Source organism: Hydractinia symbiolongicarpus, chromosome 3 (assembly GCF_029227915.1).
Source record: "Hydractinia symbiolongicarpus strain clone_291-10 chromosome 3, HSymV2.1, whole genome shotgun sequence".
Classification (NCBI taxonomy): Eukaryota; Metazoa; Cnidaria; class Hydrozoa; order Anthoathecata; family Hydractiniidae; genus Hydractinia; species Hydractinia symbiolongicarpus.
The window spans coordinates 11,220,603-11,246,112 of record NC_079877.1 but is presented as its reverse complement, the minus strand read 5'-3'; the positions used below and the strand labels follow the sequence as shown (position 1 = coordinate 11,246,112).

The window sequence follows — 25,510 nt, the reverse complement described above, 5'->3', positions numbered from 1 at the left end:
GGTTAACAAAAACATCGCAATTTTTAGCGAAGGTAATGCGAAAGCCAAGAGTTAAAAATTTAAAAAGTGTTTCAATACAATAATAACAGAACTTCAACAAAATCAACCTCAAGCCTTTTTTTAAAGGAATATCAAAATTTCAACAAGCCTCGAGTAATTATTTTCATTTTTCTATTGTTCTACATATTTTGTTTTTAACCAGAAATCCCAGCCTGGTATTTTTATGATGCATATTGTTATAAAAAAAGCTTTCATTGGTTATGTTATTTCCAGAACATACTTGTTGAGCTGAAAAAACAAAACACCTCAAAGTTTCTTTCCGCGTGAAAGTATCAAAGATACTCGTAGGAATGAAAAACTGTTTTGTGAAAATCTGATGGGTAACTAATGGTTCCCAGAGTGCAATAGCCGTGGCCAAAAGCATGCTATTACTATTTCTCTAAAAATTAAAGATATTAAGAATGTAAGTTTATTATGATGGAGATAATTAATTCTTATTGTTCACTTTATGGAGATGTGTTTTTGTTGCCATAGAAGCTGCGCAGGATGACGAAACTCCCCTTATTTGAAGCCACGTGTTATCAAATATTATTTTCAAAGTTACGGACGAAGGCCTTAAACTTGCCTTGCACGCCGCCAACATGGAGACATCAAGTCACATTCCTCCAGCGAATACTGAAAGTTCCTTTGGTATCCAAAAAATTGTCGATTGCAAAATAGGACAGGTAAAATAAGTTTAACTTGGTGTATATTGGGGAAAAAGACTAAGCAGAAAACTAGTGTGTCATGACATTTTGAGATCTTTTAAAATTAGGCTAAGGGTCAACCCCGTTGCCAGGATTTATGTCATAGCTAGCTGACTAGCTAGTTAGTTGCAAAACTCTTCTTAACTTAATGGCTGACTTACATGTAAATTGGTGTGTATTTAGCTTTGTCCTGAGAAAGTTATGCCGGTTTTTAATCATGGTGAAACCGAAGGTAATTCCTACAAAATATAAATAATGGGAATTTGTCACATGGCCAAAGACTTTAAAGCATTCTTGCAACTTACACAATGGTTAATATTAGAAATGTTGGGAAACTTGTGAAAACTGAAAAATCATCATTATCACCTATAGAAGAGGGCAAAGTAATTTGACTTAGATTTGTTCATATTATTGTTGGATTAACAAATATGCACAGAAAAAAAAAAACGACAAAAAAAACACTGACCTTAAAATTCGTAAAGTCTGCTCCTAAACTTGGAAATATTAGTTGAGAAAAAAATTTCAATGCATTTTCAATCTGACATATATTCCTAAAAATCTATAAGTTAGTATTCAACTGGTTTATGCGAAAAACCTGTAGTGCTGATTGGCTAAAACACCTTCACGCAAAAAGTCGCGATTCAAACCTTCATTATACTGTTTCGCGTCAGCATTTAAATATGTCACGTCAGCAAAAATATGTTGACATGAATTTTCTTTTGTGATTCGCCTTGGCAATTTACAATTTCACGTCCAGAAAAACGGTGACTTGAACTTTTATTTCAGTGTCAAGGTAGCAAATTGCCCGTAAATTCAATCTTTTCTTTTTCAAGCCAGTGTGTTCATATTTATACTACTTTAATTCTATTTTGGGTGAATAAGCAAAATTCCCAGCAACCACTTGGGATCTTTATTTTTTCTTGCATGTAAGGAGTACTTTCTATCACTTTTCTATCTTTACTTTCTATATATATAACATAGATTCAAGGCAATTGAATGATTATATAAATTGTGAAGAAAAAATTCACCTCAGCAAAATTTTGCCGATGTGAACTTGTTTTTTTTTTCTTTGGGGAGAACAGTATGTGATGTCAGTTTTGCTGGAAAAATGCATTGTGGGAATATTAAAATTTCGTAAAATTTCACAAACTGACCTAAAATTTTTGAACCTTGCAAATAATATGGAGCTAAAAATGTTTGTTCTCTTAGTTTATTCTTGAGGAAACACGCAAATTGTTAATTCTGTCAAATCTTTTATATTCATGTCATAAAAGTTTATAATTCATAGAATATAAGTAAAAAATATAAATTTTTATTAACAACCTTTTTCTGTTCTTTTTAATAAATTTCGTGTGTTGATAAAGTTAAACAATTTTTGCTGCATACACCTCACTTTAGGCTAAAAGGTACAAGGATTTATGAATATGGAGGCAAAGTATTAAATTTTCTGGACATACTGAGCTCTTATTTTAAAATTGTGTTGTTAAGATTTTATAACAGTGACAGTTTAAATAGGCCATTTCTTGAATAAAACTATGCCAGAGCTGCAAAAAGCACCTGCTATAAAAATTACGAGTGCTATGGTGTGCAAAAAATCGCACTCGTAAGCAAAATTTATAAGTGCAATGTGAAGATTTGCAAGTGTGATCCACACTTAACTATTTTTTGTTTACCGCAACGTTATATGTTATTTAAGCTGTATAGAAATGAATTTTGTAAAACGCATTAACCACAAGTGCAAAGTTGAGACAGCGTTGAATGCGATGATATGTTGGCAGATTCACTATATGTTTTTGGCATTAAATATATTTCTAGACATTTTTGATTTCTCTTTCCCATTTAAAAAAGATTTTTTAAACTTTATTTAACATAATTTTTCTTTGATATTACATCACTAAAACATTTGCCCGAAAGCTATATTAAGGTACAGGACACCTAACCTCTCCCATGTTCTGGTTATATTGAAGTTGCATGGGTGCGCACCCTTCTCGTCTGCGACGATGATGGTTGGACTGACTTGTGGCATGGTTCCAAATGGTTTTCCATTTTTCGTTTGAGTCTCAGTGTAATGCACCAGCCGAGTATAAGAGTGTCAGCATGAAGAAAAGGGGCCAACTTTAATGTTCTCTATACTTTTTAAACAAATCAATCACAAAGAAATGAATATTATGTAAATCAGCGTAATAGCCTTTTTCATCGCTCTATAATAGTTTAGAAAAAGAAAAAATTCATGAGTGCAATAAAAAGCACTCGTAAATCTTTTTACAAGTGTGCGGGCGAGTGCGCGTGCAATCACAATTGTCTCAAGGAATGGCCTGTTTAAATTACACAATTCTTGAGTAATTTCTTTTTTTCTCATTAATTTTACCTACTTAATATAAATTGATTTTGTTCTAAAATCACCAAATCACGATTGTATGGAGCTTAACGTAAACAGTATATAGACAAATTTTTCTCAAATCAGTTTTATTATTTAATTTGAACTGTGTGTGAAGGTAGGAGCACAAAGCAACTTTTCAATATAATTTTGTAACTAACCCCTTAATTTTACCTACTTAATATAAATTGATTTTGTTCTAAAATCACCAAATCACGATTGTATGGAGCTTAACGTAAACAGTATATAGACAAATTTTTCTCAAATCAGTTTTATTATTTAATTTGAACTGTGTGTGAAGGTAGGAGCACAAAGCAACTTTTCAATATAATTTTGTAACTAACCCCTAAAAAGCAAAACGAAACACTGTTTTTAAGTACTCAAGTGCAGTAGATTTGAGTAAGTGTTTTTTATGCAATAAGCTTTAAATGCCTTTACCTTTCGGGTTTTTAAACCTAAAAGGTTGCTGCAAGGAGTCTGCAATTTGAAAAAATTCGACAAATTTTTAAATCTTCCTAGTTTATTATTTTATGACAAAAATAACACGATTCAATAGAAAATTTATCTGGCTTTCAAAAATTATCTACTTTTATTTACTTTATTTTGCAGACAATATGGACATTATAGTATTAGATTGGCATTAGAAATATAGTCTTCTTGGCATGGGTAATTGGTGTTTCATGTTTCCTTAAATTACTTTACAGGACGGAAAGCAGATGTATAAAGTCAAATGGGAGCCAACTTGGGAGCCTTTTGAAAATCTTGCAAGCTGTCAACATTTAATTGATGAATTTTGGTCATTTGTGAATAAAGCTAAGTCAACTGAACAAGCTTCTTATCAACATAGAAAGAGAGTAAGTATATTGAATCTTTTAAGCTTGGCTTGCACCAGAGGTATAAGTGATATTTAAGCTCAAACTAAAGCTAAACTAAAATGTGCAATCATGGTAAAAGTGCAATTGTGAATTCAAAGGATAGCTTGATGTTTTGAATGTAGCAAAACAGATTTTATGATGTTAACTGTTTACAGTATTTTGATGTCTTAGTAGGTAAATCATAGGTATTCTGTACCTAATGCAAAAATTGGCAAACATATTGTGCTATTGTGTACAAAGAGTTTACATTTGTTTAATGTAATACAGTTTTACGGAGATTTTAAATTTATTTCTAGGCACGGCTAGAACTTTCTGCTGGTAATGAGCAAAATGTTATCAACCTTGATGCAGACTTTGATCAACATCGACTATCTGAAGATAACAAGGCTGGTGTGCAACGCTTAATTGCACGAACGCAATCATCAGGAAGTGCACCCAACTTAATGTCACCTAGTGAGATGCTGAATTATCCACAACATGTATGTATTATAACTCTTCTTTAATCCTAAATTAACGCTTATAAAGTGATTCATGATAATTTCTGGATGTGCATGGTGTGTGTGGAAGGAAAATTCTTTGAAATATAGGTGTCTAGATTGGTGAAAAATACACTTGCAGCCAATTTATGTTGGTGTAGGATTTTTTGAAAAACACTATTTTTACAGTGTTATATATTCTTTGTTTGTTCGTTTTCTATGTTCAATAGTGAGTTCAAGCCGGCATTGAGATTACATGCTAACACTTTAAGCCCTGACGTTTTGTTGATTTACGATCGAATCAGCAGCCCCATTCGGAACTATGCCTCAAGGACCTGACACTCGGAAGAGCCAGAGTTTTATTCAACTCAGCTGTGGGAAAGTGCGCACCAACGCAAGCTATATATGATAGCCAGAACGAGGGAGAACCTCAATTGCCTTACCACGCAGTCGTAACTTTCAAGCGAACTCTCTTTCTTCTGAACAAACAAACAAAAAAACCAAAGTCATTTCTGAGAAATGATTTTTAAGTAATTGTTTAAAAATGAATCATCGTATAAATTTATTAATTTGTTGTTAAACATTATATAAAAATTATACACAAACGAGACAATTATCGTAATACATCACGTTTCACCTGTGAAATCACATGCAGCACATGGTTTTTTTTAGTTTGTGGCTGGTGTAACGAAACATCCAGCCTAAAAATACTGAATGAAAATTTGTTTGTCAGCGAAATGTCTGCCCTTGTAAACAAATATGGTAAGCTTACGTAGCGAGCGAGCGAGCGACACTTATTATAATACAGAAAAAATATTTTGAACCATTTCCAATACTTTTCTAAGCGCCTTCTAGAAGATGAAAAATGACCTGCTGCCCCAAGTGCTTCTTATGCAGGGTTTAACGTTGCATCAGCATTAAGTTAAACAACAATATTGATAATAATAATGGGTAATGACCAAATTTTAAGCTCTAAGATAAAAGCATGTAATGGTAAATTTGACATAACAATTAACGAAAACATGTATAATTGATTTGATTACACAAGTTGCATGAATTCTGTATTTTCTGAACAGCAAAAACATTGTCTTAAGGATTTTTTGACTGCTTAAATTGACACAAATTTTGCTGGAGTTAAGCAAAATTTATTTTGCGGCAAAAGCACATGCTGCTATGACTTGACCAATATAAGTCTGTATTTTTTTTTAGAATATGATGAATATTCCAAGAACTCCTACTCGTAATAATACGAACTTTATGGCACAATCTCCAAACCAAGGTATGCTTCATCAATCACCAGGTATGCCTCCACAAAGTCCAAATCATGTCAATAATAAAATGCCAAACTTCGGATCTCCACAGCAGTTTAACTCTCCTGGGCAATCAAACTTTGGGTCTCCAAGTCAACGCGGTAAATCTGCTGGATTTGGTAATAAAGGTGGGATGAAACCAGAAGTTGATGACAATGTAAGTTCGATTGTTTCCTTTTTGTTTGAAAGTTGTTTCTATTGGAATAAATGTCTACGTGTAAGTACTTCCTTGCTAAGAAAGTTAAGAGATTTTTTCTAAACTTGTAACTAGATTTTCATACAGAAAAGGAAATCTTTTCTATATAAAAATTAACTTGGCTAACACTAATATTTTTATAAAAATATCAATTGTGGCATAATGGTTTGATTTTCACAAGTGTGAATACCAATGAACCTTCAGATGATACGTAGATGTTTGTTTCAAAAGCAAAATCAAGTGTTGTGCTTGCAAATAATTTCACTTGGTTGTCTTCAATTTTTTTATATTTTATTGTCCTTTGTTTTTTTGCAGTCAACTCTCTCATAAGAGGTAAGGCTAGATCAGTGAATGTTTTCCTAAGTCTCCAGTCTTAAACATTTAACTTGGTTTTGCTTGTACTTTCTTGGAAGAGTTTAAATTCTGTCTTGGTGACAATCCTCGTAGTCATCCTGAATTAGTCAAGTTGGATGTGATATTGATCAATAATTGACAACTTGTCATTTGCAGAAAGCTCTGCTAAAGTCGAATGCAAAGTCCGTTATGGAGCAGTTTCAAAGTCCGTATGTTGATATAATATTTGTGTGTAAGATATGTCGAAAAGAACAGGCTCCCAAAGCAAACTGGCAAAGACATTTTAATACGCATTCTGATGAAAGACCGTACGTCTGTGAGGAGTGTGGAAAGAGTTATAAGCGCACGGATCAACTGACAGCACACGTTAAAAAACATGCTAAAAATGAAAATACATCCAATGATAACTTGTCCATTAAAAGTGAAGCGGATTTTTATTAAATTTTTGTTTTATAAATGGAGAAAGAACACATTTGTTTATTAAAAAAAGTAATTTTCGGTTTTATGTGTACTGTTTAGCGAGACATTGAGACAAGCAATAAAACGAGCTCAGTAAATACGACCATGGCTGAAATAACAGATAACGAATTCGTTAATTGTAAATTCCATTGTAAAATATGTGGTAAGGAAATTCCAAATAAAAAGAATTGGAGAAGACATTATTTGACTCATTCTGGTGACCACAAATTCACTTGTGCAACATGTGGAAAAGGCTTTCGTGAGTTGTATGTGCTGAAGCGACACGAGAAAGTTCATTCTAGATAGACATTAGGTTTATGTATCTTATTGTGTTTAAGTGCTGAAGTCAAATGTACTAATATCATTCTGCAGTGAATTGATTGGTAAGAGAATAACGGGTGCCCCTCTCTTTAAGAATGTTGCAAAGTTAGCTAAAAAATTGCTCATGGAAACAGTGAGAAACCCATACAGTTCTCCCGGAGTCTTGTTTTATATTTACTTCTATATATTTTTTGTTTTGCGAAACACGAATTTTTACGTTCCCATAAATTTACTTTTTTGGCAGTAATTTTTCACTTGCAAATAGCCAGAGTTTCTTTATTTTGCAAAAACATGTTTTCTCCGAAAGTGAGTTTTGGTAACTTGCAAAAACGTTTTAGAATAGATTGGAAATTCTATTTGTGAAGGTTTAGGTCTGAGGAGGATATTACCATACATTTGACTAAATTGTATTTTTTAAGAATATATTTCGTTTTATGGGAGAGTTGGCTTTAGTTACATGCTGTAAGATGTGTGTACCTTTTAGGGAACTCCTAAGAAAGAGGGCGGTGAAAATATTTTCAGCAATTGGAACAATCCTTATGTCACTGTACATTTTAAATGTCGTATTTGCCAGAAGGATCTACCAAAACCGAGTTATTGGAAAAGACATTATGCTTTTCACACAGACAATCCAAAATTTCCTTGCCCAACATGTGGAAAGGCTTTTAAGCAAGCGTGTGATTTAAAGAGACATCAGAAAGTTCATAGTAAAAGTTTAAAAGATGAAAGTTTTCCCTTTGAATCTGATATGAATATTAAATCAGAAAACCTAACTTTTTAGTTCGCTTTATTTTTGTATGTATATATGATATAATTATATTTAGTTTTTAAGGCTTGTTAGTTAGTTTCAAACTGTGGTTTGTTTTTGAATGAAAAAACTGCTTCAATTCCGCCCCAAGGGTGTTGTTAACATGCATTCAGGCATGTATGGTGCCATACCAGGCTATTAACAAAAAATATTCACTGATGACTTTTGGTTGAATGACGATGGTACAAAGTTAGTGAATAAATACACGAACTAGGTGATAAAACAATGCTTAAGTGGAGATTGTGAGAAGTGGTAGTTGTTCTTGTTGTTGTTGTTGTTGCAGCTATACCTTTCTCTTTTCTTTCTAAACCGCCATCTTATGAGGGAGTTGTTTGTTTTTCTGGGTTCACTATGTTGCTCTTGTTTACGCCACCTGCTTTTCTTTAGAAGGCTGCTATGAATAAAAGCAGCACATTGAATTCAACTGGCGTAAAGTATCTAGAAAATTTCGACAACCCCTATGTGAAGATAATTCTTGTTTGTAAAATCTGTAATAAGGAGCAATCTTTGAAGTACGCCAACACATGGAAAAGGCATTACCTCACTCATGCAGCAAAGGAAGATTTACCACATAAATGCACCTTGTGTGAAAAAGCATTTGTTACTTCGACCAATCTTAAGAATCATATGAAAATACATTCTAAAGCTAAATCTAGTGATGTAAAGACGGAGCCATGGATGATGGGTTCTGGTAGTTCGGAACCATGGGATGATTTGAGCAACGTAAAAGTTGAACCTTGGTGTTAAAGCAAGATTCCATATTTTTTATATTACTTTCAATGTTTTTTATAAACTGACTTTGCTTCTTATGAGGGATTTAATTGTAATCGCTATCACTTATAAGTTGACACTACCATTTTCATTTGTAGCCTGGACGTAAATGGACTACACCATCAACGAAAGTTTCGACAACATTCAGTCTAAAATACCTTGAAGCTTTTGATAGTCCTTATGTGAAAATTCTTCTCGTATGTAAAGTGTGTGGAAAAGAACAGTCTTCAAAACAATCAACGAACTGGAAAACACACTTTCTGACACATTCAGATGACAAGCCGCATAAATGTAAATTTTGCAACAAAACATTTGTTCAATCGAATAAGTTAAAGGATCACATAAGAAAATACCATAATGTTACAGAATTTAAAACTGAAAGAAAGTGAACCCTTTCCTGGATGGTGAATGTGGACAGTGAAAATCAAACATGAAGGAAAAACCTTTCACTATTTAGTCTTACCTTTTTAGACAGAGTTTTGCTACATATTTGTTTGCGGCTGTTATTTTTTCTCATACTTTATTTAGTAAATAGTATTTATCATTGTGTTGTAATTTTAAATTTAGCTGAAAGCCAGTTCAAAGCCAATCAACTCATCTAGCCTAAAATATTTAGAGAACTTTGATAATCCTTACGTGAAAGTTATTATCGTTTGCAAAATCTGTAATAAAGAAGCATCGAAGTTTGCCCGTAATTGGAAGCCTCACTACTTGACACATGTTTCGAATGAAGAGAAGCCTCACAAGTGCGCCTACTGCAATATGGGATTTGTTTCTTTGAATTCATTGCGGAACCACACGCAGAAAAAACATGGCGGCACAATCGACGTGTTTAAATCAGAAGATCCGCTTTACTGATTTTCTGCTAACATGAGGGAGAGTTGACTGCTCGAATTTAGTTGTAGATGTGTTTTTTAAACTGGGTTGTTATCAGAATTCCTTTTTTTCTTTTCATCTTATAGCTGACACTTCATGCTGCTGGTGGGAAGGCAGGCAAACCTAGCAACAATTCCACACTCAAATATATTGAAAAGTTTGACAACCCTTACGTGAAGATTATTTTAGTTTGTAAAGTATGCAATAAGGAGCAGAGTCTGAAATTTTCTCACAACTGGAAAACGCACTACCTTAGTCATGCATCAAATGAAGAAAAACCACATAAATGTTCTCAATGTACTAAAGCGTTTATCACTGCACCACAGTTAAAGAAGCATTTCTTGAAACAACACGAGAAAAAACAGCTGAAACAAGAAATGCAGTACCCTCCTCATAACGTAATCAAGCAGGAATATCCACAACCAAAGATGGAGCCTACCTATCCGATATACCAATGATCCTTAACAACTTTCCACCGTGTATAAATTGTAGATATTGTTTTAAGAATAAGAAAGTGGTCACGATCACTTGCGTTCTTATGAGAGGGAGAGTTGCTGCTTGTGCTTAGTTAATAGACATGTGACTTTTTCGTGTTTTTCTTGCAGATTGCATCCACAAAGTCAAGTAACCAAGCTATAAGTGCATCCAGCCTAAAATACTTGGAAAACTTTAGCAATCCGTATGTAAAAATCATAATAGTCTGTAAAATCTGCAATAAAGAGCAGTCGTTGAAGTTCTCCGGTAATTGGAGACAACATTACTTGACACATGCATCATCTGAGGGTAAACCGCATAAATGTCAGCATTGCAGTAAGTCGTACATAAGGGCGGACCAGCTGCGAAAGCACGTGTCAAAATATCATGAACAGCAGGAGCAGATTTATGGTCAGACAAAGCAAGAACAACATTTTGTCGTGAAAAACGAATTTTAAAATGAGAGAGTTGAACTGCTTGGTGCATATAATATGTTAGTGACTTATTATTGTTGTTTTCTCATTTCCAGACGAAGGGAAGGATAATGTCAAGCTCGGACGCCAAAACACCTTCGAGCAACGCGGGTCTGCATTACGTGGAAAACTTCACTAACCCTTACGTTAAGATTATTCTTGTGTGTAAAATTTGTAACAAGGAAATGTCTCTAAAATTTTCAAGCAATTGGAAGAAGCATTATTTGACTCATGCGTCCAACGATGAAAAACCACACAAGTGTACGTTGTGTTCCAAGGCTTTTATCACTATTACAGCGTTGAGAAAGCATGTGGCGACAAAACATTCAGACGTTAAACAAGATCGAAGTTCTGATGTTTGTACTAACATAAAACAAGAACAGCAGGAATTTGTGTACTTTTAACTTTTTGTTCCTACTCTAGTTTGTCAGTTATTTTTGTGTACCTGACGATATTTGTCAATACCTTTGCTTGCATGTATAAATTGAAGTTTGTTTGTTACGCATATAAATGATTGCGCTTATAGATAAGTAGATGGGTCACAGTAGTTGTCAGGAAGGAGTGAGTTGACTGCGAAACATGTATGTAGTACTAGAAATAATGTCTTGTTTTCACAGAGCCACACCAAACTGCACGCACTGGACGGCGTTTTGACAAAACCATGTGCTTTGTCAGATTTGAAATATATCGAGAACTTCAAAAATCCTTACGTAAAAGTCATGTTGGTGTGTACTGTGTGTAACAAAGAACAATCGTTGAAATATCAATCCACCTGGAAACGCCATTTTTTAACTCATGCTTCTGATGAAAATAAACCGTTCAAATGTGATGCTTGTGGTAAAGCGTTTGTGCAGAAGAATGCATTTAACTTACATTTGAAGAAACATGCCCAACAAGGAACAAAAATGGATTATGTGTTGTGAATAAAACACATTGATTCTATTGCTTCATCATTTTCGTTATTTTCATTGCTTTTCTACTAACCGAGTAAGGGGAGAGTTGACTGCTTTTTACCTTTTAACCTGTTTTCATTTCATTTGTTTACTTTTCAATACTTGCAGAGTGTGGCATTGGATTGCAAGCAGGTTAGCACGTCAGATTTGAAATATTTGGAGAATTTTAATAACCCCTATGTAAAGCTAATCGTAGCCTGCAGAATTTGCAATAAAGAACAATCTTTTAAGTACCAAGCCACGTGGAAAAGACACTTTCTTACTCATGGGGATGACAAACCGTACAAGTGTTCTGTTTGTCCCAAATCCTTTATTCAAGCTTTTCAACTAAGAAATCATTACAAAAATAAACATGGCATAGCAGTGGACGAAAACAACATCACAGTAAAACAAGAAATAGGCTGAATGGCTTTTAGACACTGAGAGTTTTAACTTCTTTTGAGAGATGGTTGACTGTTTTGTATTTTGTTAAGTGTTTGAAAAAGTCTAGATTCTTAATTGTGTGTAGGTTCGACGAAAAAAAATTAGCGCAGATAGCAAACAAACTCATGGCGATTTAAAGTTTTTAGAGGGCTTCAACAGTCCATACGTAAAGATTTGTTTACTCTGCAAAATATGTAACAAGGAGCAGTCTTCGAAGTACCAGTCGGCCTGGAAACGTCACTTCTTGACTCATTCATCAGAGGAGGAAAGGCCTCACAAGTGCAGTCTATGTCACAAATCGTTTGTCCAAGCTGGAAACCTAAAAAAACATATTCTAGCTGTGCATAGTTGTAAGGTGGAAACTGAAGGATATAAGTTTGATGTCATTGCGGAATAGGTGACTTGGCAGGCTTGTATCAGTAGAAATAGTGTCTTGTTCGCTGTTTGCTAGCTACTGTTGCTAAAACTAACTAACAAACTTTCTCAATTTTACTGGCTGTATATTTTCTTTTTTGTTCTTTATTATGTTTACCTTTTTAACAGACACTCCCTCATATAGGTTATAGTGATATTTTTACGTGGCTGTTTTTTTTTTCCTGTGAGATTTTATTTTTAAAATAGAGAAAAAACTTTGTAAATATTGTACTAACATTGTAGCATTTTTTTAACATTGTAAAGAGAAACAACCTGTAACGATTAGTTCTTAATAATTTATATTTTGTTCATGTAAACATTCCTTTTCTTTTAAATTTCGTTTCTTCCGTCAGGATGCGAGCGTTCTGACCGTTCATAGGGGTTCCACTGCATGCGGAGGGAATTCGTCGAGATTGGTAAATTGTGTTAAAGCATGCTAAATTTAAAATATTGACGCGATGTTTTCATCTTTACATGAATTAAACCTGAAAGTTTCAATTAAATGCGTTACCACTGCAACCAATTCTATAAAAATATTTCCCATTCGCCTAATTAAACCCACGATAAACTAAAAACAGATTGGATCAATTAGATTTTTGCGAAATGTTATCAAAATAATGTAATAGTGTATATTCTAGCTCTTATTTTTACTAAATTTAAATGATTTGTTATTTTATACCACTTTATTTTTTTATATATAAATTTAAAAGGACTAGTCGTTAGCCCGTAAAAAATCCACGGGTTCGCCCGTCCTTTTTATACCGCATTGCCTACGTCTTGCTACTTGCGCAGCTAAGCTACCATTTTGGGTGACAGACAGACAGACGTATACGGGTATTATAATAAATATAAAATTATAAATATGAAATGGAGAAGTCAATAATCAGAAAAGACTGAATTGATATTTACAGCGAGTGGTTGTGTTGCAAAAATTTTGTTTAATTTTCTCAATTATATCGACTTGTGACGAATAATGTCCTCCAACTAGTTAACCAATTTGCGATATTTCGTTCTGATCCGCGAAACTTTTTTCGCTACGTATAAAGTAAGCCATTCGCGAAAATTATTCTCAAAAAAACCTAGCGAAAATTACTTTGGTATGACGAAACGAAGATCAGGATTTTATTGCGATAGAACATTCGAATCAAAAGATGGGTATTTTTTAAAAATGAAAATAATCACAAATATTCATTTGTTCTGTATTTCCAGGAACAACGGCTCACCTTTTCTGTGCTAATTTTGCTCATTAACCGATTTAACTTTCATTATTGAAAAAGATAGAAATAAATTACACAAAGTAAAAAAAATAATTTTAACGGTTTATTCATATCTTAAGGAAATTAATTTTCGAAAGAAGTTTTTTGAAAATAAAATTTTCAAGGGTTTTTATGTAGGAGACATAAAATGAAGACTGCTGAATTTGTCATTTACATATGATATGTAGTTCGAAGTAAATCAGAAGAAATAAAATCAGTGTAATCCTTTTTCCAACTGGAGAAAAAATTTTTCGCGGAAAGTGAAAAAAAATAATTTCTTTAAGCTAGTAGTTTGCAAATACAATGGACTTTTTAAAGTATTTTTACCCAAACTAGTCGTTAGCCCGTGGAAAAATCCACGGGTTAGCCCGTCGCAGCTAAGCTACCATTTTGCGTGACAGACAGACGTATACGGGCATTATAATATAGATTATTAGTCCACTCATAATTTAGTCACCTGGGCTCTTTTTGTGCGCATTCCGCGACTAACCGTTATGGTCCGCTTAATTCTCGCGAAAGAGACACTAAAAAAAACTAGATTTGTAAAAGTTCAATATTGTTGGCGCATAACTTTAGATAGAAATGGAAAGCTATCGTATATAACTCGTATAGATGAATTCTCCTTCATAATCCTCTCACTTGCCATCCCTTTATTTACACTTATTTTCGCAGTTTTCTGACGTATTACCTGTTGCCTTCTTTCCATTACAAGGTGTTTTTCTTTAAGTTTCACAAAAAACTTGTTCATACCTGCTTCGCGAAGTGAAGAGAGAAGATCTAAAAATGAATTCGCGAAAATTACTTCCCATGAAAATTCTGTAATGTAAATTCTGTTTGCGAAAAAAAGAACTCAAAAGTGAACAATTTTATCTGCAGGTTAAAAGAATGAAATCGGATTCTAGTAACCCGTTTGAGAAATGGGATAATCCATACGTGATTGTAAAGTTTCACTGTCGAATATGCGATAAAGAACTTCCAAATAAAAGTTATTGGAAAACGCATCATGGTCTGCATTCAGCTCTTTTTCAATGTACTGCTTGTGGAAAATCATTTGGAACGTCGTCGAACTTGAAGAGACATGAAAAACAACATCAGAAGATCAAGACAGAAGTTAAAATTGAAGTTATAAGTTAGAGTTATCAATCCGATGGAATAATAGAATGGAGTGTTTCTTGAAGGCAAGATGATATTACTTCTACTGTTACACATCTTGCTTACCAGCGCGTTACGACATACAGTTCAAGTTGCAAGTTTTATTTTTTCTTTGGATACTATGTTTAATCAAGTTTCAACTCCGTTTAGCTGAAAAATTTATTTCCGCAAAAGCGTTTATTTTTCGGAATGCATTTACCACTTCGTGTTCAAATTTCTACACGTGTTCAACCTTAAGGGCGTAAAATATAAGGAAAGCTTGCATGTTGGCAAAAACGTATGCTCCCTAAATTTGTTTTCACGCAATTCAATACTAGCGGAATGTAATTCACGCAAGTTTGATATTTCACATTTTCATGTTTAGTTTATAGTACAGGCTAACTTGTCAAAAAAATAGTCCTGTGTGCACAGACTTGTTAGAACCAAACTTTCGAATAAAATGGAGTCATTAGGTGGTAATTGATGATGTCAGCAGTTTTACAGTCAGCAAAATAAAATGCCACCGTGGTTTGTTTTTACATATTCCCATTTATTATTTCTGTAAATTTCGCAAACTTGGGCCGTATTTACGGCAAAAAAAGGAATTTTTAAGACGTATAAAGCTATATAAACTTGTAAATGAAATTATAGTATAAAAACTGTGCAAAACATTTAATTGTTTTCTCGTTTTCTTGGCGGCGGTAGAAAAACTTGATTGAATTTCGGACCAAAATCGACAATTTCACCAAGTTTTCTTCGCGCCAAAGTTTGTAACGGATTTAAGGTATCTAGGAGTTAGGAAGATACTTTCGAAGTTTATTTCAAGGAGTTTGCGAAAATGTTGTTTTTTCTGCACAAGTCTGACCTCTTCTTGTTAGCGAAGAAATTTCACCAGAGAAACCTTAGAAAAGTGTCTCGCAAAAAATTTCAATATAGCAACAAATTTCTGAATTATTCTGAACTATATTTCTCAATTTTCTCCAACTTTTTTTCTGAAGAAACTCATTTGATATTATTATTATTGTTGTTGTTGTTGTTTTTGAAATTATTTACCCAGGATAGCCTCTTCAGTTCCTTTTTTAGTACTGCTATCAACGAGGGTCCTGCGAATGGGGTGCATTTGAAGCTCCTTTTTGAGCTACGAAAGTCGTGCAAGCATAGCAATTGCTAAGATATCAATCCTATTCTTATGCTGAGGGCTAAGCAGAAAGTATACATTAACACTTTTATCAGTCTCTGGCATGACTTGACCAAGGTTTAAACCCAAGACCTTCTACACTGGAAGCGAACTATCTACCACAAGGCTACCAGTCTGCTAATTCTGAGAATGAACACGAAACGAATCTTTTTGTGTTCATTACCTGCTAATGATCATGTTACATGTTTATGCATTATGCGTCATGTTACTATCGACTTTGCGGATGATGCAAGGGAAGAGATAAAAGAAGCCACACGCTTTCCGTAATTTCAATTTGATGAGATGCAACCGCCCGTTTCAACAAATCGTTCGCAGAGTTAAACCTCAAATTGGTGGTAAAAATTTGACTGTTGCAAATGTAGAAGTGCACCACCCATAAATCAGCCCTATACCTTTGACCATATTTATCTCTTCAACAATAGCCGTGTTTTGTTTGTGTGTCCGCGAAAGACGCGTCCTGTTACGGAAACACGAAATATTTAAAATACGCACGAATAGCAAATGCGATATCTTTTTATCTTCTTTGTTGCAACAAGTAAATTTAAAGGACAGGCGAACCCGTGGATTTTTCCTCCGTCTGTCTGTTTGTCCGCGAAAAAAGTTATCGTGTTACAGAAACACGAAATGTGATATATAAAGGACGGGCGACCCTGTGGATTTGTCCACTGGTTAACGACTAGTTATTGAATATTTATCGTTTACTTTCTCTTCAGTCACTTCAACTGTAGATTACAAGAAAACAAGTTTTTTATAAAAGTTTATTCCTTGAATTCTTTTCTATGCGTAATATTTTTGCTTTTAAAAGAAACGTCTTTAAAATACATATTTCGGACCAATGACACGGAATTTCAATGATAATAACGAAAGCTCTACTTCGTGTCCAGGGCCTGTATCTATTTTGAATATGAGCATACGCATCCCTATACAATCAAGGTCGCCAGTTATACCGAGATTAAAGAGAAATCCTCACTTAAAGTTGAATAAATTAATTCTTATATTTAGAATATTCTACATGAATTTCAAGTTTTCGACGCTTTCTTCCACCACGTGTTTTAGTTGTTTATAGTGACGGAAACATTTGAAGGATTGTCTTGGTCGGCACTTCTTACGTCCTTTGATACGTGTTCCGCCTTTCTGTGCTCTGACGCCACTGACTTGGCATATTTACGGGAACTTGCACGCGCTGCTTGCGTATTGTTTTTGTGTAAACATCTCACAGAAATTGGTGCACTGTTCACACGCCGCTTTCTTTCTTATTAGTAGCAAGCAGCTGTTCGTCTGTTTCTGAAGATTTCTTACAGTTGTCATGTTTTTCTCTTTCCATTGTGGGTGTATGCGGGAGAGAGTTCTCACTCGCAGTGTCTACTGGATTTTTATTAGTCAGTTCAGTTTGCTCATCCTCTTCTTTATCGTCAATGGAGGAGTCTTTAGACCTTGTCCGACGTGGACTGTGTTGGTGTCTCCTTCGTATATGATGCACGACACATGCGGCGGAGATCATAATGATAATAGTACCAACTACGATAGTGGCAGTCACCCATATTATTACTGCTTGGTCCATCCCTCCTTCGCGGGTGTGTATTTCTTTTATCTAGGTCAAAGTTAAGGTTATACCACATACAAATATATTTAATTGTTTTGACTATATGTTTCTAAAAACATCTTCTGCAGAATAAATTCTTCTCTATAAACTTAAAATTGATAATAACAGTCAGGGAGAAATGAGGCACCAAGAATTTGGAGTTTATGCTTATTTGAGAGACAAAGCGAAACCCATGTTCATATATGCTTTTCATTATAGAAAACAAGATGGTGTAGGTTTTGTTAAATCAAAAGTTATGAAAGGCTGTTTTGTCAGGCGTTTAGAATGTTTCTTATTGAAAAACAAAGGAAAAAAGTTTATTGTAAAAAAATAATTTATTAGAGCACAATTTTGACTTTAACTCAAGTTTTAAGACAAAATGTTGGCTGTTTTTAAAGATTTTGTCATCCGATATGTTCCATTATCTGGCATAATTTTGATAATTTTAATATTGCCTCCGAACTAACTTTTATCCTATTTTTGAGAGCTTTCCGCTGCTGTAATTTAATCTTTATATGTTTTACAAAGTTCCATCACTTAGCGAAAAAAATGGAAAACCTTAGAAATAGTACAATTGAGCGTTTCCACTATGGGAGACCAAATAGAAGTACTTGTTCTGTGGAAAGACAAATTCCAAAAGAATTTCTTTATTCCTTGTTATGACCAACTTCAAGGTGCCTCTTCTCCCCGAGTAAGAAAATTAGAAGTAGGTATAACTGGGAACAAGGTTGCTAATATTGGAATATCGAAGATGCTACCTACCACGTGGTTATTTTTTTCTTTTTCTGTTATTCTTTGTTTCGATGTAATAGATATCACTAAAAATAAAAGTAAAAACAGGCTAATTAAACTCTTAAGAATTTTATTACGATATAGCATTGACGGGGGTTCAAGTTGCTAACATTATTTTATTGTTTTTACTTAGCTAAAAATTTACGTAACTCTTTGCGCTGGAAACACGTATAAAAGAAATTGTGAAAAATTCATCATCGTCACATATATTGTAATTTGCTTGATCCACACACCCCGAAGAATATACAGAGTTTTTCTATCTCCCAAATTAAATTGTTGCGACAATTAACTGTCTGTTCTATCCCGGGAATTAATTTCCGCAAAAAAATTTTTTTACAGCCAACCGCGACATTAAAAGCAGTAGGTTGTTTATCATATTTATTTTTGTCAACATTTTGATCTAATGTAACTTTAACACGCCTAAATTATATTTAGATTTTATGTGGTCAATTCCGTCATTTTATGAGCTTAATGAAATTACAGTGGAATGTATGTAGTTTCGGCACTGTCTGCTTATGAGTTAATATTATTATTATTATTATTATTATTATTATTTATTATAATTATTATTATAAGTGGGAAGTATTTGTTTGATTACTCTTCCATTGCGCATTGTATCCACTTCTGTTTTTTTCTGAAGTCCTGACGCCTTTTTTTTTTCCATTTACTTTAACGATAAGGTAACAAATTTTTTGCTATTTTTTAAACTATTTTAGCGAAATAATCTAGTAAATATTCTTGATCGGTAAAAAAATTGATCTCTGACACAAAATTTAGTGACTTGGACAAAAATTTATATATCACTTCAGACGAAACGCTGAAATTTTCTGTTCAGAAAAAATTTCAAGTCTAAATTAAAACTATTCAACTTCCTCTCATTTTTTAGACATTTTTGCACTTTTCACTGTAAAATATTTTCGCTGTTCCCGGGTAAATATTTCATCAATTTATTTAGAAGTTAAACGTTAGTATAAAAACCAAAGAATTGGCAAAGAAACAACAGAAGGTTACACATTTTGCCTTTTTCCGTATGACACAATTGATTCTTTGTGAGGAAATGATAAAGAAACTTGACTGGGCTATCTAGTCAAACAAAAACAGGTTAAAAATTTGTCCCTACAAGCGCTTGACTCGTGCTAGACTACGCTTTATGAAAGTCGATAATTTCACGAAGTTTTATTGTAAACACTCATGCTCCGCAAGCATGCCAAGCACATATCTTTCTGATTTTCATGGAAGCCATATTAGTTATTGTGAAACTGAAAATAACACATGGAACCACCTTCGTGCTGTGATATACGGGCGGGACGGCGAGCACCGGTGTAAAATAGCCCTGTGAATGAATTTGATTTGAAGACTAACTGAAGCCTAGGCTGTTACATCACATACCTGGTTTGGTGGTCGGCAGTGGTATGTTAGTTTTATTAAACAGACACCCGTTTTTAACGTGGCCGAATTTCTCTATTCTTTTGTTGATAGTGTTCTTCACTTTGTAAATAACATCAATCTATAGAAAGAATCAAGATAAATTATCTCTCCATCGCAACTAATTTGTCAAAGTGAGTGGAGGTATGCATGGTTTAACTTCCCTTAGTAACTTATTGATGAGAATTTAATCTTGCGTATTTGTATAAGCTGAAGATACAGAGAAAAGTAAGATTCGTCGCCTACGAAGACTAATTAATTTACTTCGCACTTCTTAGGGCGGTGCTTGTGTTAATATTTTGGACAATTGCCAGACGGATTAGACGGGCAAGCGAAACAAAGATGGCGTACCTTATTATATTGTAATTGTTGCAAACAACCTTGATAGTTCTTCTTAGATTTCACCTCAAAAGTAAATTTGGGCAGTTTTAACCCCCCAAAGTATACTGGATCGTCTTTTTCGCCACTTTGATCTCCTCTATCGGAATCTACAGTCAAATTTTGTGAATTCTTGTTATCAACAGTAACCCTGATAATATTTGATTTTTGCGTCATAGTAATTGAGTGCCATTTTGCATCGAATAAGTTTCCTTGTAAAATGATGTCACGTGGAACTAAAAAGACAAAACAGCGAGTAAGACATCCACTTATGCTGTACACGTGTCGCGCCTGTGTTAATCACGTGTTGTTCACGTGTTTCAACTTGATGATGGGCAGCAAATACAAGATTTAAAACAATGCGGTTGATCCTACCCTGATCTATTTCTTTGTTAGATAGTTAGCTATAGTTTACAAAAGCCGTATTTTGTTTAAAATGGTTGTTAAATCACAACTTCGTGATAGATATGCACGAAATGGGACTGTGAGAAATATGTTCAACGATCAAAAATCTTATTTCTTATGAGAATATCGTCGTAAAATCAAGTATAACAGATATATTTAATCTTGTCGTGCCTTTTTTCAGACCTCTCGTGAAAGACGATTTGACATTATGTTTTTAACTAGGACAGTTTGACCGTTGAAATAACCAGATCCCGTAGTAACGACCGGTTCATGTTCATTCTCACCCCCCAGAGCTCTTTGAGAATAAAACCTCGAGAATGGTTCATGTTAACCAACTTGCGCGGACTAAAAGTACATTCACTGCGAGTTAGAAAAGAACTCCGCTTTATTTCACCTGCTATACTACAGTTTCGTTTAAACACAAAATAGAATTTCGTCGTTTAAATATTACCTTTTGTAGATGGTCCAGCCGCTACTCTCAATTGTCCCTTTACTACCTCAACCAACAACAAACGGCCCGAACGTTTCGTGTAGAATATGACGCCATCAGGTTGGGCCAACTTTAAACGGAGCCGTAATGACATCATGTTTAAACTTGAATATGAATCTGGTAAACTCCACTTTATGTAATCTTTCTCATCCATACTGATCGAGTCGGTTGCTAAACCAAAATTAAAAACTTTACTAAATTCAAGCTAATTTGGGTTAAAAAGAAATCCATCCTTGTCCCCAGATTACTTAGCCTCTAAAAATGCCATTCTAGATTTCAAAAGTGTAGAAGCCTGAGGGCGAAAAAAGGTGATTAAACTTACGGGTGGTACATCTATCTCCATCGTAACCTGTTCCAAAACAGTCACACCCAGCTCGGTTAAACAAATTAATGCATGAACCTGAATTCTGACACGGGTTAATACTGCACGTGTTAAGACATTTTGGCGCCAATTTTTCACCTTTGAGAAATCGATCAACCGGTGATAATACTAGTGAACCGGACGAATATTTCAATTCTTCAATACAACCCATAAATCTAAAAATAAGTTTATCTCATTGGTTAGAAGAAAATTACAATTATAATAATCACAAAAATTGTTTCAAAACACAAATTTAAAAACGACAGGAAATGTTTACATTATTGTTTATGATTCGTGCCAAAGACAACCGGCATTGCACCTTTATTGCCGATTTTAACCTCACGTTTTTTCGGTGTCCGTATATATTCCGTGTGGCATTAACATAATCAATATTATGGAAAGAAATAATTTTAAACTTCATGTTTTCATGTTGGCAGCACTTCACATGGAATCGACTTTCTTAGAATTAAGAGAATAAAGTTCTGTACATATATCTATCTTGTTTGTCAATATTTATATAACATTATATGATGTAATAAGAATATAAACAAGCTTAATTTGCTTTCGTCGTTTTGTTCTTATGATCATATTATAATATTTGTATATATCATATATTGACTTAATAATTTTTGTTTGCAGGACAGAAGTAGAAAAAGACACAGCCATCTTGGATGCGTTTGATGTCAGTGTAAGTGCAGGAGTGGCGGTAGTTGTTGTTATTGATAATTTAGTTGCTATAACAACGACATCTAAGCATTAGCATCAACACGTTAATTAGATATATATCAGACAAAAAGATATCGTGTGAAACCATGGCTAGCGTACACTTACTGGTAATAAAGTTAGATGTATTTGCTGTGTGTATACGAAGAAAAAGTCATGCCGCTGATAGCAAATGCGACATGTCCTTATCAACTTTGTGACGAGTGTGTAATTTAAAGGGTGAGTCAACCCGTTAATTTTTTCACGTCTGGTCTATATAATACACGTATTCTATCCGTGTCTTCGCGAAACCAAAGTCGTGTCACTATAGGCAACGAAAAACCTATGCACTGAAAGGCAAATGCGATTCATTTTATTGATTTTATCGCGACCACGCAAGGTAGACATGCACGAAATGGCGAAGCTTGAAATATAAACGACGAACGAATTCTCCAGGCAAAAAATTCCCCGCGGCGTTAATTTGGATTTGCAATTTACTTATTGATAGTGGTTGCGATAATAAATCATTTTCTTTATTAAGCAAACTGACTTGTTTAATGTCTCCGACAGTGGTTTCGGTATAGGCCGGTGTTTTTTTTTCAACAAGCCCGAGGCGGTATCCAACATTGCAAATATTTTAAACAAATAAGAAGAAGTGCTTGTTAAACTTTGTATCATGCATAAGCAAAGTAGACTTTCTATCGTTATGAATAAGACATCGCGACTTATCGTAAACTCCGCGCGGCTTAAAAAATAACTTCGCGCGTTCTCTGGTGTTTCCACACGTTTAGAATATTTTTATAATTAAAGGCAATATCGCTTTATATTCTTCCATGTCATGAGGATATCGGTCATGTGAAATACACTTAATATTCAATTTCCACAGAAAAGATATGGAAATTTAATCAGTCGACTAGGGCGTTTGACATGATTAACCTCTTCCAATGTAAGTAAATTGATTATATTTGAAAGCCAAAAGAACAATTAAAAGCTAATTGGAACTAAATAACTACCTGTTCGCTGCTAATATATTAATAGTGATGAAAAAAAAATATTTTAAGAGGAGTGTTCAATACAAGAACCAAAATTCTTTAAAATACAATCGTTTATTACATTGAAGGAAGTTTTGAGGTCTGTGTATATTATCTTGGCAATCATGTTGGAGACAGAAGAAATTAGCGATAGCCAGGATTTATTACTGAAGGCGGAATAAGAATAAACAAACAAACAAACAATTTTGTAAACAAACTAACCTTGGTTTAGCTTTTGCACTTCCGTAGCTGCGTTCCATTTTTGTTTTCGATAAACCGCCAATATAAAGTCTCGAGTTGATGTAAAAACTATCGGCTATACTTTTAGATAACGTAATAAGTTTTGTTTCATCATCTACATTAACCTGTAAGGTTCCAACAAACTTTGTAAGTCTTAACGTGTGCCAAGCTAGGTCATTTAAATGGTGGCCTAAACGTGTGCTTTGTTTATAATTTTTGTTTAATATTTGCAGCGTTACTTCGAGTTGGCCTTTTATTAACGTAACTTCTAAAAAGCTGCCATCTGTTTTTGTCTCAGTTGGCTCATCATACTGTTTAAAATGATGATCGTCAACATACAGTAACAAGCAGTATCGACTCTGCGTTTTAAATTTCAGTTCTAACTGACCAACTGTGGTGATATTCCACACATCGAATATTGCGTACGATTCTTTTTTGTCGAATAAAGTTATACCTGATACACGCCATAAGTAATAACAAAGCAAAATCAATGTGTAACTTCCTCGTCGCATGGTAAAATATAACTGTTACGTCATGAAAAACTTCTGTAAACGGTAAATTTCTTGCCACATAAACAAAGCCTTGTACATTAGCATCAACAGTCTAAACCGTTTCGCTTGTTCTGTGTTAATAAACTTTAGTATCCAACGTCAATTCAATTTCTTCAGATTATAATTAGCGCAATTAGCAGTGCATACCAAGCTGGATAAAGAGATTTAATTATAACAACTCGACCATGCAGTAAATAAATTCAAAAATATTACAAAATAACATCAATTTCCTTGAACGTCTCATCAAACATCCGATATGTGTTAAGAAGATATTCCACTGCTCTATTCAGCTGTAGACTTGCATTGTAACTAAATCAAAAACAGAATAAAAAGCAAGTTTCTCACGCGCTTCAATTCGTTCTATTCAGGAACAACATTTTAACAAAAGCATCTTTTTATACTTTTTATTTGATTTATATATAATAGCAAAGATTACACATATCTGTCCCACTGTTTCTCTATTTATGTCATGTCAATAAAATGCAATAGAAGAAATTCCAACAGTACAATTCTCCCGATTGGCTTTTTTTTTGAAAAACCTAACACGAATTGAATTTATTGAAAACAAATGGATCGTTTTTATATTATATTTATTTTTATCACCTTTTAAACCATAACATATTGTATACTTTCCACTATGCAACTTGTGAAAACTTTGATGCATAATTAATATTTTCTATTTTATCGCATCGCTAGAACTTCATGTTTCGAAAATTGTAACGTGAAATGTTATTGTCACCAGTACCTGGTTGGTACCCGGGTTTTAGATAACTGGAATGGAAACTCGCCCACGGTCACATGGCTAACACGAATGCAAATAATCTGTTCTGTCAATAAGAACAAGCAGGGTCACTGCGATATTGGCAGCTAATTAAAAACACGAAAGTGAAATTGTAAAGCAGATTACATATAGGTGAATAAGTCGTAATCTCAGCTTACGACTAGCCTAGTGGCCACAGTAGCGCCATTATTAATGTTAAGAAGATTCCAATAATCGTAACGGAAACAAAAACACCGAGAGTAAATTGGATGGGTGTAAATAAAGGTTCCCAGGAAAATATTTTATGATGATAAGATTTAATGGATTTAATTAAAGATTTGGATTTAAGAAGAAAAAGGTAGCCAGGGATTAATGATATATATTAAACATTCCAACCATATGAGATTGGAAGTTCTGATGGCTCTCATGTCTGGTATCAAATTACTTCGTCTCGTTGAAAGGTCACGTGGTGGTGAGAAGGAGGAGGTGCAAGAAATTAGTTTTAACAAAAAAATAGAAAGAAAAAGAAAGAATTATAAAAAGAAAAAGAAAATGAAATGTTTGTGGAAGCAAAATTTAAACTGAAATGAATGAATGAACAAACTAATGGATGAAGTCAAAATAATTGTATAATTAAAGGAAGGGACTTTCTTAATTTTTACGTAATTGTTTTAAAAGAATATCGCTTACTAGAAAGGGTTTTTGCGTTTTATCTTTTGTGATATGTCATACAAGGTTCATTGATTAAAGATAATCCGCTTAAACCACCCTGTGTTTATCAATTGGGTTGCTAGGCTTAAGTAAACATCAACCGTATGTTCATAAAAATACTCCCACGGTCCAACATGGGACATTTATGTAGGGGTATTGTAATAATAACAGTTCTACTTAATGACATTGAC

At 34.0% G+C, this 25,510-nt stretch overlaps 4 protein-coding genes across 10 annotated transcripts; 3 read left to right on the top strand and 1 right to left on the bottom strand.

The window, feature by feature from the left end:
• Window positions 1-569: 569 nt before the first annotated feature.
• LOC130635704 (uncharacterized) lies at window positions 570-10,501 on the top strand. Of its 7 annotated transcripts, XM_057445136.1 has the most exons (6): window positions 570-725; window positions 3,828-3,977; window positions 4,295-4,477; window positions 5,684-5,941; window positions 8,310-8,670; window positions 8,792-8,928. In XM_057445136.1, exons 1-5 carry the CDS (start codon window positions 642-644, stop codon window positions 8,667-8,669), a joined length of 1,035 nt encoding a protein of 344 aa, XP_057301119.1. In that variant the 5' UTR covers window positions 570-641; the 3' UTR covers window position 8,670; window positions 8,792-8,928. The 7 variants fall into 7 exon arrangements, with proteins under 7 accessions (XP_057301119.1, XP_057301120.1, XP_057301116.1 ...); XM_057445137.1 differs by lacking the exons at window positions 8,310-8,670; window positions 8,792-8,928 and adding an exon at window positions 10,175-10,501; XM_057445133.1 differs by lacking the exons at window positions 8,310-8,670; window positions 8,792-8,928 and adding an exon at window positions 9,656-10,318.
• An 86-nt stretch (window positions 10,502-10,587) lies between these two features.
• LOC130635706 (zinc finger protein GFI1 homolog pag-3-like) lies at window positions 10,588-11,234 on the top strand. Its single transcript, XM_057445144.1, has one exon. It carries the CDS (start codon window positions 10,588-10,590, stop codon window positions 10,918-10,920), a length of 333 nt encoding a protein of 110 aa, XP_057301127.1. The 3' UTR covers window positions 10,921-11,234.
• LOC130636830 (zinc finger protein 799-like) lies at window positions 11,051-12,289 on the top strand. Its single transcript, XM_057446679.1, has 4 exons — window positions 11,051-11,077; window positions 11,134-11,430; window positions 11,578-11,853; window positions 11,978-12,289. Exons 1-4 carry the CDS (start codon window positions 11,051-11,053, stop codon window positions 12,287-12,289), a joined length of 912 nt encoding a protein of 303 aa, XP_057302662.1.
• A 4,578-nt stretch (window positions 12,290-16,867) lies between these two features.
• LOC130635703 (contactin-associated protein-like 3B) lies at window positions 16,868-24,211 on the bottom strand. Its single transcript, XM_057445132.1, has 7 exons — window positions 23,280-24,211; window positions 21,286-21,500; window positions 20,925-21,134; window positions 20,042-20,304; window positions 19,655-19,772; window positions 18,236-18,291; window positions 16,868-17,482 (listed from the first exon to the last, which is right to left on the bottom strand). The coding sequence occupies exons 1-7, from the start codon at window positions 23,807-23,809 to the stop codon at window positions 17,126-17,128; spliced, it is 1,749 nt and encodes a 582-aa protein (XP_057301115.1). The 5' UTR covers window positions 23,810-24,211; the 3' UTR covers window positions 16,868-17,125.
• Between the last annotated feature and the right edge of the window lie 1,299 nt (window positions 24,212-25,510).